Genomic DNA, 12222 nt, shown 5'->3' with positions numbered 1-12222 from the left:
ACCGTAACTCATTCCTAATCCTCGTCAACACCTCATTTCATATTCTCCAACACATAATCCACCAACCCCTCAACAATCTCATAATCCCCCCTCTCAGCCTTACATCTATCCGATCTCCCTAATTCCACCTCAGGGTCCCTCGACTTCCTCAACTCATCTTTGAACCTTTTCAGCTCAGTTTTCCCTATCGCTGACTTTGATCCAAAGTCTTCAAAGGATGTTGCCCAACGTAACTTGTCGAGGGTCTCGGCATGGAGGGATTTCCAGTGGGAATAGGTTATATCTGTTGCGAGGTGGAGGGGGGAATGATCTTGTTCGGGGGTTCGGTTGAGCTCGGATGGTGATGGTTGGGTGTTGGTCATTTTGATAAAGTGTTTGTTTTTGGCGTCGATGGAGTGATTGCAGACGATAATGTACTGTCTTACATACGGAAGGTGAACGGATCGGATGACAAGATCACTTGGGTCTATTTGACCTTGAAAGACAAAAAGAATTCGTCGAGTCACATCAGGTCACTCGGTGATCCGGTCATGACGTAGACACACAATCTGTGTGGGCCAATCATGGCGTTCTTCCCTCTCGATGTAGGTCAAGAGGGAAAGGGTCGTCCAGGAGCTTAAGAGTACTGCATGTACCCAAGTCATGTACAGTACAGCGTATGACTACAGTACCACCCCACAGACTGAACCCTCTTTGACCATTTGAGCTAACTGACTGTGCATTCTGAACATCCACGCGCGTGAGTGACGTCTGCTCGAAAGAAGCTGGCAAGTATGATCCACCGGAGGTACTCACTTGCACTCAGTGGAGCAGAAAGATGTTAATCTGGCTGATATCAGCTAGGCAGTACGATTCCGATTGCCTCGATTGAATACTTTCAGCTTACAGGCCTTAATTAACATTGCCACTCAACGGCTACATGCTCGCTCTCCCTGACTCAGCCTCTCGGGATGTGGTCACCTATACCGAGAATGCATCTGTTGCAGGAAAAGAGGGTTCATATGATAAGTGACATTCAATTAGGACCCAGCCGCCGCTGCGGTGTCCACGTTCATGTCCACATCCACGGTCACGGCCATGTCAATCAATATGGAATCTACCAACCCCTTCACCCTTTCATAATCATCCTTCGAGACAGTCCTCTTCGGCCTGTGTCTCGAATCGCTCCATACCTTCGCCGACTACTTCAACCCATCCTTGAGCGATTCCAAGGACCTCTGATCCCTGTCGAGATCGATCACGTATAGCCCCTCAGGAGTGGGACTAGTCAACTTTCGTAGCATCCGACCATTCAATATCGCACTGGCTTGTTTCGAGTCTACGGAATAGTCGGGATCTTCATCTCCCATCTTCGCGATCGAGCTTTTAATCTCCTCGGTCAGTTGGTAAGATACCAAAAGACAGAGTGAGCGGATGGAATCCAGGTCGAGTGATGACATCGTGGGCCGATTTGACCTGTTGTGGCTGTTCCTATAGCGGAAGAAAGTAGGAGGCAGCTATAGAATGAAGTGGATTGCACCTGTGTGGAGCGGGAGGGATCGAGCCATGCGAGAAGTATCGCAAAGTACTGTCTTGTTTTGTGGTTTTTGCGCAGAGAGGAGATGAGAGAGCAATTCATTCGGGGAATGACCATTTGGTTAATTCACCAGTCGAGTGGTACATCCCAAGTGGCAAGACATGAGCGAGAGATACTGCACCAATTCGACCAGTGGAGCTTTCCCGCCAGAGGAAGTACATCCAACAGTTGACAAGGGAAGGTGAACAATGGATACAGAGTGTGCGACATGTATCGCTTTGCCAGACGATTTTTGGTAATAAACGGAATGAACATTGCCATTTGTGCTAAAGTGTTACTCGTATGACGATCGCTGTACTGTACTGTGATGTACTCGAAGCTCGACAGCGTACAGTAATGTACTGTATTATATTCCAAAGAGCTCAATAATGCATATATCTTCTGGGTATCGCCTTTGACGAATGCATGCTTCAAATCTGAGAGGAAGGAAAACGTCGAGTACGATATCGTACCACGTCGACAGAGAAGTACATGTCCCCTTCGCCCTCGATCATTTCGCATGTCTCTTCACCGACAACACCATCTCTTGGACTCTCTCGCAGTCCTGATAATAGGCTCTGGATCTTGCTGACCTCGCCTTTTCCCCATTTTTCGTCTTCTCCAACTCTTTCCACAAATGGGTTAACTTGTCTTCCTCGTCTGCGAGACTGAATTCGTCATACGAGGTTGCACTTGCCAGCTTGTTGAGCATTTTGCAATCGTCCGAACCGGAATGTGCATAATCGGGGTCGGTCTTGAGCGCACGGATAGATTTAGCCTGCTTTTCTGTTCGTTCGAATACGGCCCGGGGCGCAAACAAGCTGGAGATGGTACTTGCTACGGAAGATACGAAGCTGCTCATGATGGCGGTTGAAGACGAAAATGCCTGATTGTGAAGATACGAGATGATGGCTAGATGATAAGGAGTCGAGAAGATACGATTTGCAAGCAGATGCTTATATATATATACCTCTGGGGAGAAAGAAAACTATACAGCATGAGTGATACGATACTCGGGTGTATATACAGACAGACCGGGCGATCCTTTGAACGAATATCCTCCTTTCCCATTTTGACGTAGACCCAATGGAGCTGTATGACGAAATCACAAAGGTCAGGTTGATCTGACCTAGGGGTGGATAGTCAAAAGAGCAAGGCGTCGAGACGGGTTGCAGATTCCAGAGTGCTCGCGTGACCCTTTGTCACTGAGAAAGAGAAAAACAAAAAAGAAGGATGATACAGTCCAAATCCCCATATTATTGGCAGATTCGAGTCAGAGTCACCGGGACATGGACAGGATGTACAAGGTATCAACAGGTGCATATTCCATACCATGTAAAATACATCCCCTAATCTTACTCAACGTTGGTTGAACAACATGAGAAATTGCCTCTCCTCTTTCCTGATTCCCTTTCCTCCTTCCGACACCATCCTCTCATTCTACACAACTACACCTCCCCTCCCTTTCTGTGATCTTTGGGGGACGACAAAGGTCAGAATAGGTATAATCGAATAAAAGATGACATCCGACCAATCAAATAAAAAGTAGATTGACTCGGATGTCTGACAATGTCCCTACCACTAGGGTAGAAATCCGTCCGAAAGGTTGTTTGCTGTGTAAGGTTCAACAAAGGAATGACTTGATATTGTTGTATTGACGATGGTAGTACAGATGAGAGATAGTGGTAGTACAATTGACGTATAATTGCTGATGAAAGCGAAAGAAAACCATAAGGCAGACCGTAATGACCGTGATTGAGTTGAAGATGATGACGAAATACGAAATACGAAAATACGAAATCCTAAATGCGAATTGATCAGTTTCCCTAAATGTACACCGTACGTCGTGATTCGTCGTCTAATCATATACTCGTGATCATATCGCTGTGATTCGTCAAGTTGAAGATAAGGTAAATCGTTTGAATAGGTGGAAGTTGGCGAAAGAAGAGAAACAACAAGATGAGATTCGTTAATTGCTGTAAAGGCAGGAAAAATTGAGGAGAATTGGTGTAGATTTGTCGTGTTGTTCGAAGATTGTCAGGAGAACACCACGGATATGTCGATGCAAGATGTTGTCGAAAAAAGAATGTTGACATCGGAGAGTGATGAAGTGAAAGTTGTGGGCGAGTAAAACATTTGGTGGTCGTTTGATGTCACCACGGTCTAAAAATCTTCTAAATCAGGTTTCGACAGACTAGCAGCATTAGGCGAGTTGTGGAAAGTCGGTCCAGCATATTTCGCGCTGAAAGCTGCGGTCGATCCTGATCCTGATCCAGAGTGTTGATTGGTCAAACTGCCTTTTCGTTGTAGTAAATCTTGTTGACTATTTTCTCGTAATCTAGGGAATTCACCAGATCCAACGATAGGCAAGATATTATCTGACAAATTTCCATGAGCCGACGCAACGCCCTTGGCGGGTGTTTGAGGAGCTCGATGGACGTTGTATCCCGTATGGAAGGGGATATGCGAATCGAATGCCGAGATCGTGCGGCCACTGGTCCCAGTAGTCCCACTGGGAGTGGAAGCTGTGGGAACACCGTCGACTGACGCTCGTCTGTTGTGTGCTGGTCTGGGGTTCAATGGCGAGGAGACAGCTGGTAGTGCGCTTTGCTGTTGGAATGGCGCACATCGATTGGATTTCTTCTTATCGGATGGAGTGGATTTACTGCTTTTGCGAGGGGAAGATTCGTTGGAATGGGATGAAGCGGAAGTAGAAGATTGCAACTTTTGTTGCCACTATTTGCAAACAAGCTTAGTCAATTGTGTGGTCACCAATATATCCAAAACAGCTCACAGTTAATTCCTGCCCACCTGCGACAGATGGCATCTCCCACACAGCACTCTCATCCCCGCTTCCATTACCTTTCTTTCCGTTCTTCTTGTTGTTCGATTGGGAGAGTTGAGGCTGAGGTTGAGCGAGACCACGAGCGGGTAGTGATTTACTCAATGAAGACGTATCGAACGCGGAATAAGAGATGTCTTCTGTGGTAGGGACCTGAGACGTAGATTGGTGTTTAGGTAGGTTCTTAGGCTTCGTATTGCTCAATCCGGAAGATTTGGGTTTATTCGGTAGATTGTGATCCTTTCCTGATTGTAAATGAGCAGAACTGGAGGCACCATCCAGTGAAAACTTGGAACCTTTCTTTCCTCCTCTTCCCTTTTGGGGGACATCCCCTTCCGAGCCCACACCCCTCTCATCATTGTTCTCCGATCTTCTTAGCCTTTGATTCTTCCCATTCTTTCTACTATTCGGTGCGGGCGAATTTTCATTCCTCGGATGTTTCCCCAATTCGCCTTCATGGTCCGTTACAGACTCTTTTCTAGCTTTGTTTCGAGGTGCTCTTGCTTTCTTACGTAGTGCGACATCCATATCATCTTTTGACAGATTCAGGACCCCTCTCTTAGGCGACGCTTTGGGCGGTGAAGTCACGCCTAGTAGGTCAAAAAGCATTTCTTCATCTTCCGATGAGGGTTCCTGGTCTGCACAGAGATCCGGTTCAGGTTCAGAACCTACTACGATGTTTCGCTGTTGAGATGGCTTGTTGCCTTTCCTCGTGCGACGGGGCTTCTTCGGCGTTGGCGTGGTAGGTTGCTCTGACATGGTCACAGGTGGTAATTGATGATGCTGAAGAGGTATAGGAGACTTGTGGGGGGTTGTGGAAGATGCTTTACGTGAGATTGGGATATCTCCTCTAGAGGCAATGGATGGTGTACCGGGGCGTGATGAGCCTGGACGAGAGGATGTGCGTTGAAGGGGTGGTGTAGGTGTATGCGTGTGGGCAGGATGAGATGATGTACGTTGACGTGTGGTTGATCGTGTTGACATTCTGTGTGATGGTGTGAGGTGTCTGTCAGACTGTGCTTTACTTATGGAGTATGATTTGATGGAGAAGAAGGGATGTCGCAAGATGATGTTAGTAGATGAAAGGATGATATGAAAGGAAGATGGAGAGAGAGAGAGGAAAACACTTACTCAGTTCAGGACAACGGTCTCTTATATAGCGATAATTTCCCTTGTACATGCACTATGACTTTCCAAACGAGGAGAAAACAAGGAATTGGAATGGAACGTATGTGAGACTAGTACTATGTCTGAACCAGAGATAATCCGACAACGTGTCGTGTTGAGAACAATGACGATAGAGTGGGTGATTTGATTGATTGATGAGTTGTTGTTAGAGCATGTACTCGTTTTGATCAAGGACAGGGACAGGCTACAATATGTGTGTGTGTGTGTATCTATGTGGTGTAAGATAGTGTAGTTTCAGTAAACAAAGAGAGAAAGAGATGATGGATGAATGGTTGTGTCATGACTCAAGTATTACTCTACAGTGGCAAAACAGTGAAGCATCAAGTCAGCCTGATAAATCTTTGTATGGGTTGGGGTGGTGTGCCTGATAAGACTACTCTAGTGATTATATTCGGATTGGATCGTAGCTTTTTTATCCGGAATGTCACTGTTCTTGTTGATTTTATGATTTTTGACTTTTGACTACCACACCTAAAACACTCAAATCACATATTGTTAGTGCTCACATGGTCTGACGAGTTGTGATCAACATCCAGCTTTCCAGGTGAGTCCAGTATCTGGTGCATATACCTCACTTGTACCAGAGTTGAATCATTTGTGTAGCATGCTGCGGCGAATTCGAGCCAAGCTCCACCCTCCGATCCTCAGACCACTGTCCTCCATACCCGCCCTCAGACTCTCCTCGTCCGCCGCTTTGGCCAGGGAGAGAGATCCAGAGGAGGACAACCAGCATGAGCCATACGGCATAGAATATGGTGCTGGACCATCAAGAATACCCTACCAACCTCGCCACGCCTTGTTACAACAATACACACAATCCCATCTCGATGCACCTTCCCCACTCCAGCACTCTCGAGTACTTCGCGATACGCTCAATCAGCTGAATTTTGGTGCATATGCTCAACCTCAAATATTCTACAACGCACTCAGCAAGCAGTCGGGACTAATTGGACTGCCGAGGCACCATAATTATGAAGAAGATCTCGCTGCGATATCACGCCTCGACTTGCATATCATCCTTCATCACCTATTGAGAAAGAAGAAGGGAAATTTGGCTGCGGCTGTCATATGTGATGTGTTGAGAACGACAACACGGGATCGAAGAAGGAAACTGCTATCACTCAGAACTCTATCAATCCTATTTGGTGACCGATCGATCTTCAAGATGATCAGCGGTCGACCGTCCAAGCAAACCTCCCTTCTACCGGATATCACACCTTCATTAGAAGATCAGCTGCCCTCCCCACCGAGCCCACAACTAGCTACTCTCTTAGGTATAATGGAATCTCTGCAGGATGTACGATACCAGCGACCCATAGAACTGTATCAATTGGTAATCAAACAATGTGTGGATGAGAGCCTATTTGATTTAGCAGCCAAAGTTTACGTCGGATTAGTAGAAGAATGGGTTACAGAAGGGAGAGTAGCACATGGAGCAGATCCAGACGATTTTCATCCCGGCGGTGGACCCCCTCGTACCATCGATTCTTCACGGCGCCAACGTTTATCGAAGCTGTTAGGACACTGGTGGACCGGAGTCAGGACTTGGCGATTACCTGGAGAAGTCCTCTCACCACATGACAGATTAGACTTATGGCATCCGAAAAATTTATCTCTGGGCGAAAAGATGAAGAATTTCCCTTTACCCATCGCAACATCCCCTCCTTCATTGGTACCTCAACCTAAACGATACTTGCTGGACATCATCATCCATTCGCTCAAACTCAATCCGCATACTTGCTCGCCTCAAGAATTCGCAAGCTCGATGAGAGCTCTAGCGATCCTAGCCAATACTGTCCTCTCGCGCACGCTTCCAATCGTATCTTTGGGAAGATTGCTGGGAGCTTTCAAAACTGCGCCTTCCAAACCGGATGTGTATCCTGAAAATATCACCCAAGTCCCGGCAGAATATCAATGGGCATATACGTCCTTCACCCAGATACATGTTACTCTCATGTCCCTCCTGTTCTCTCCCCCAATATCTTCCCACTCGATGCAACTGATTGCTGAAAACCAAGATCTAAACGCAGACAATGAAATGGTCGACACAATCTCGACCACGACAAATGCGAACCAATACATGTTACCTCCACTATCCTGGAAATCATGTACAATCCTCCTCCAGTACGCTTTTCAAAGCTTGCGCAAACCATTCGCCCTGAAGAGATTGTTAGATTACATGAAGGAAGTGTTCAGAATGGGTGAAGGAGATCCTCGAGCGTTCAATACCATCCTGAAAGGCTCTTCAGCATTACAGCTCAACGCCATCGCTTCTCAAGCGGATATGACCATATTTGGCCAACAGACGTACGATCGACCATCCCACGCGCCACCTCAGCGTCCCGATTCGAGGTTCTTCTCTTCTTCTCAAAGAGTAGAACGAGAGATCCCGCAAGAGATAAGGGCCATGGAGAGTGAATTTGTGGAAGAGACGAATGGTCGGATCGCCACATCGTTTGAACGGGGTGAATCGCCTTTACCCAGTGAAGCTTCGTTGTTACACCTCATCAAGCATTTGACAGTCACCAGTCAATTCAACAGGTTGGAAGATCTGGTGTACACTCTGGAACCATATTTGGAGTTCTCCAGAAAGATGCCCGCGGAAGAGGTCCTCATACGGATGAATCAGAAGGGATTGGAATCAGGTTCAAGCGGTAGACCGAGATCTCAACTGTTGTCTCATCAGGTATATCTATCTCTGATGAGGGGATTGGAGAAATCCGGTTCGACGGGCCTGGCGCAGAGGATGTTTAATCTCGCATTGTATGCTCAGAGGGGACGAATCAAGGAGTACAAGGAGGAGAACCCAGATATAGTGGATAGGACGATACCGCCTTCTCTCAAATTTCCTCTGGAAGGGTACAAGATAATGTTAGATGTTTGGTCCAACGAGACTCGATCTACCAACCGACGACATAAACGAAGGAATAACGATCTGTCCAAGGAAGTACCACTGGGATGGATGATCCCCGAGGCATATGCCAGATTACCCCGCGGAGTAGCAGCAGGATATATGACCATGGTCACTCACCATCTTGCAAGGAAGGCACACGCTCCCCGTGAATTCACGGAGGGGTATTATAAGAGCTTGATCAGGGCCTGTAGATGGAGATGGAAATTATCAGAGGATAAACAACCGCACCATGAGTTTAGGGTTGAGATTAAGAATGTTATACTGGATATTCAAGACGCGGGGTTGGAGGTGCCAGAGTTGTTGAGAGATAAGTTGACGGATAGGAGGTCGGGAGCGCGGTTTAGGTGGGGGGAGAGCAGTAATAAGATGGGGAGGAAGGAGAGGACCGACGAGGAGGTGTTGTTGGGGAGATTGTTGGGAGATGAGGGGGTGGAGGCGTTTGTTAGGGATAGTAGTGGAGATGCAAAGAGGAGTGATATGTAGACTTGTCGGCGGGCAGGTCAGATCGACACGATTGGTTTGACTTGTTATACTGTTGTAAGCATTTATGTATATGATGTAAAGACCTTCACCAAAACACAGAGTGGAAGACCTGCGTCATACTGCGTCGCCACACTTGAATATTCTTCAGCTTTGCCTTCCTGCCTCCTTTCATCGTTCTCCTCGAAACATTTGACAACTGTTGAGTACGAAAATATCCCATCGCCACCTCTGAGGTGTACAAAACACAGTACAGTATAAAGCTTCTTGTCGATCGAGAAAATCACTCATCAAATTGCCTTCTTGATCGCAGAAAGTAGAAAAGTCATCACAACTTGCCTTTCAGATCTTCACCCAGCCTATCAACTACTGTAACTCAATATGGACTTGTTGAAATCGACACTACAAGAAGCGAAGTCGACTTTCCGGAGAATGCGTTCTCGCTCCTCTTCCAGACGTCCATCCCTTTCTGAGGATACCAAGATCGATGCCAGCAACAGCACTGTCCCGGAATTCAAGTTCAAGATAAGACGAGCAACTACCTTGAAAACCCCCAACCCCGGGGATACAGCTCCCTCCATCAGTGGGGAGACCAAAGAAGAGACAATGACCGAGTTCACCTTGAGCCCAAGCGAGCTGAACTCCATCGCATCCATCCAACCTCTGTACATCAACGACGAAGAGAAAAGTTCGACACTAAGCAGGCTAGCAGAACAGGACTCAACGCTCTTATCGACTGCCCAAGAGAAGAGTGGATTGAAGCTTTTGAAAAGGTCGCTTGGAGAAGTAGGCCAAGACAGTGAAGTGGAGAGATCGAGAGAGGATTTGGAGAGTGTGAGAAGTACGATAGAGGCGCTTTTGGGGAACAGGCATACTGGATTGAGAAATGTTGGTGTGCGGGAGAGGGATAGACTCAAAGTTTAGTGGAAGAGGAATGATAGGAGTCAAGCAGGGGTACAATGTGGTGTATAAAACAGGTTTAGTTGGACTGTACACTTGCTTATCGTTCGTTCGTATTGTATTGTACTGTCGGCTCGAGAATGGCTGGGTGATGAGATTTAGCCGTACTAATGGGGTGTCAAGGAGGAGGTCTCACTCATCGCAACCAGGGCCAAGAACGGATTCGTTTATACAGATTACCACATTACAGTACGATGTCCACTAGTTGCTCAAAGAGTGTTAGTGGCTTATTTTATCGATCTGATCTTATCGATACATGAGTCAGTCCAACACTGGACCCAATCTTATTTGGAGGATGAACGTACGGTAAATGTCAAAGTCCGCATGTATAAGGTACAGGGCTTTCTAATTCGGGCTGTGTCAGACCTATTAAGCCCAACAGATGGAGAGTTTGACGGCAGTTGGGTAGATAATTCGAGCTTGCCCCACAAAGATTTTTACATGGGAGCACTTCCGGACAACAGATTTCAGAGACGATACAGTAGGGAAAAGCGTACTTCCTGATACAGAATCTGAGAAGTATCGATCCTTTCACCTCGTCTTTTGATTCCGGCGGTGAAAGGTAGGGTAAGGTTTCGAGGTTCGTATAGCTAGAATCAGAAGGCCTTAAGCGAGCGATGTCAGGGTACGGCTACGCAGACATGACTCTATCTGTATATGCGTGGTTTTGCCCTCCCAGGTGCAACTTGTTAACCTCGTCCGTCATTTACAGTAAACCTATTCCAGTATACACTACTGTACTCCACTGAGTTCTGCTCATCCAGCTTCTCCTTTCTGACTGATAACTCTACCTGCAGTCTGAATAAGACCAATCCGTCCAACATGGATCGTTCCCGTAAATCCTCCTCGGTGCCACCTGGTGTGACTTCATATACATGCTTCACAGCTACATTCACCAGTCCCTCGTCGGGCGACCATCTCAAGTACCTCAGCAGCGTGGCAAATTCCAACAAGTCATCGAGCTTTCTTTCCACTCGCTCTCGCTCAAGTCTTGATCTATCAGTTGGTCCTACACCGTCACCCGACGCGGAACTTCATGGCGACCCAAGTTCAAGTCCATCTCCAAAGGACGTTCATTTCCCATTGAGTCCTTCGGAGATAGCAGCGCTCAACAAAGTAAGAGGCCTATTCCATCCCGAAATTGAAGAACGCACCATACTCGATTCGATCAGGTCCGGAGCATGTTCCAATACTCAGAGCAATGTACCGGATGATAACTTAGAATATCTACGTGAGTCATTGAATGATGTCACCCTCAACTCTGAGAGAGGGTCGGGAGAACCTACAAAACTAGCTACGAAGCGTGATATAGGCGTAGCTCAAGCGATCATTCAGGCTATCTGCAAGGAGATCCAATCTAGGGAAACTGGTAGCCTCGAACAAAAAAAATTGGGAAGCAATCACGTCTGACCCGCCTCGGCATAGTCAGAGGTCTCGTACTTTCCTTGATTTTCGCCGTCGCTTTTGATCTATTCCCATGGCTTTTCGTACATGTACGTGCATGTTGCGTCCTTGGACTTGATTCGCTTGACCGGGCTCATACCGCGCAGATAGGTAGTAACGTTTTCCAATCTGATAGACAGATATGTTACACACGACGAAGAAAGAGACCTCCATTTTAGCGCGAGAGAGCTACGAAAAAGTTTTGCTTGTTTGGTCGCCCTCCCAGAACATTTGCACAGCAGGTCGATGATAGCTCCTTCTGAGGTGCGTTGAGCGTGGGGGCGCCTTTGAGCAGTCTGCGTGTCTCCACTTGGGGTATCCAAATTGCAGATAGGGCTGAAGAGGATGCTTGCCCATACCTATTGCCATATAATTGACTTGTGGCTCTTGTTGATAATGCACAGAGATGTCTCCGGAATCCCTCTAAGCTTCTCCGACACCGACTCTCGAGCTTCCTCCGACTTAAATTATCGCTTTAGGTCCATCGATCCTATCCGCGTTGATTCTTACGTTCTGAGCGACTTTCGATCGATATCAGAAGGGGATGTACGGATTGGTGCCCGAATAGACAGGTCATTAAAGGTCCCGTTTATCAGTACGATGATAAGTGATTCGAAGATTTATTCCGAAGTATTGAGAATCATCTCACTCTCCGCCTTATCTCTCGTTCCGACCCTCCAGAACGTACTGTACATCCTCCGCCCAAGACACACAGATGTCAGTCGAGTATCGTATCTAGGACCGTCGACTTTCGGATCGGGACTGTCAGATCAAGGGCTTCCGCGAAGACTAAGGCCAAGCTTCCGTCACGATTTCACCGACCTAGATTATCTGCTCCAT

The 12222-nt window shown here is 47.0% G+C and overlaps 7 protein-coding genes across 7 annotated transcripts; 3 read left to right on the top strand and 4 right to left on the bottom strand.

Annotated features, from left to right (window-relative positions):
* Nucleotides 1-32: 32 nt before the first annotated feature.
* On the bottom strand, nucleotides 33-362 carry I302_108733 (uncharacterized protein; the record flags this gene model as incomplete). The annotated part of the gene is made up of 1 exon (XM_019194459.1): nucleotides 33-362. The coding sequence occupies one exon, from the start codon at nucleotides 360-362 to the stop codon at nucleotides 33-35; it is 330 nt and encodes a 109-aa protein (XP_019043295.1).
* An 819-nt stretch (nucleotides 363-1181) lies between these two features.
* Nucleotides 1182-1439, bottom strand: I302_108732 (uncharacterized protein; the record flags this gene model as incomplete). The annotated part of the gene is made up of 1 exon (XM_019194458.1): nucleotides 1182-1439. The coding sequence occupies one exon, from the start codon at nucleotides 1437-1439 to the stop codon at nucleotides 1182-1184; it is 258 nt and encodes an 85-aa protein (XP_019043294.1).
* Nucleotides 1440-2066: 627 nt separating this feature from the next.
* Nucleotides 2067-2417, bottom strand: I302_108731 (uncharacterized protein; the record flags this gene model as incomplete). The annotated part of the gene is made up of 1 exon (XM_019194457.1): nucleotides 2067-2417. The coding sequence occupies one exon, from the start codon at nucleotides 2415-2417 to the stop codon at nucleotides 2067-2069; it is 351 nt and encodes a 116-aa protein (XP_019043293.1).
* Nucleotides 2418-3718: 1301 nt separating this feature from the next.
* Nucleotides 3719-5381, bottom strand: I302_108730 (uncharacterized protein; the record flags this gene model as incomplete). The annotated part of the gene is made up of 2 exons (XM_019194456.1): nucleotides 3719-4291; nucleotides 4350-5381. The coding sequence occupies 2 exons, from the start codon at nucleotides 5379-5381 to the stop codon at nucleotides 3719-3721; spliced, it is 1605 nt and encodes a 534-aa protein (XP_019043292.1).
* Nucleotides 5382-6189: 808 nt separating this feature from the next.
* On the top strand, nucleotides 6190-8982 carry I302_108729 (uncharacterized protein; the record flags this gene model as incomplete). Its single annotated transcript, XM_019194455.1, has 1 exon — nucleotides 6190-8982. The coding sequence occupies one exon, from the start codon at nucleotides 6190-6192 to the stop codon at nucleotides 8980-8982; it is 2793 nt and encodes a 930-aa protein (XP_019043291.1).
* A 429-nt stretch (nucleotides 8983-9411) lies between these two features.
* Nucleotides 9412-9903, top strand: I302_108728 (uncharacterized protein; the record flags this gene model as incomplete). The annotated part of the gene is made up of 1 exon (XM_019194454.1): nucleotides 9412-9903. The coding sequence occupies one exon, from the start codon at nucleotides 9412-9414 to the stop codon at nucleotides 9901-9903; it is 492 nt and encodes a 163-aa protein (XP_019043290.1).
* Nucleotides 9904-10761: 858 nt separating this feature from the next.
* Nucleotides 10762-11349, top strand: I302_108727 (uncharacterized protein; the record flags this gene model as incomplete). The annotated part of the gene is made up of 1 exon (XM_019194453.1): nucleotides 10762-11349. One exon carries the CDS (start codon nucleotides 10762-10764, stop codon nucleotides 11347-11349), a length of 588 nt encoding a protein of 195 aa, XP_019043289.1.
* Nucleotides 11350-12222: the final 873 nt, after the last annotated feature.

Source organism: Kwoniella bestiolae, chromosome 8 (assembly GCF_000512585.2).
Source record: "Kwoniella bestiolae CBS 10118 chromosome 8, complete sequence".
In the NCBI taxonomy this organism is placed as follows: Eukaryota; Fungi; Basidiomycota; class Tremellomycetes; order Tremellales; family Cryptococcaceae; genus Kwoniella; species Kwoniella bestiolae.
This window is presented reverse-complemented; position numbering and strand designations above follow the sequence as displayed.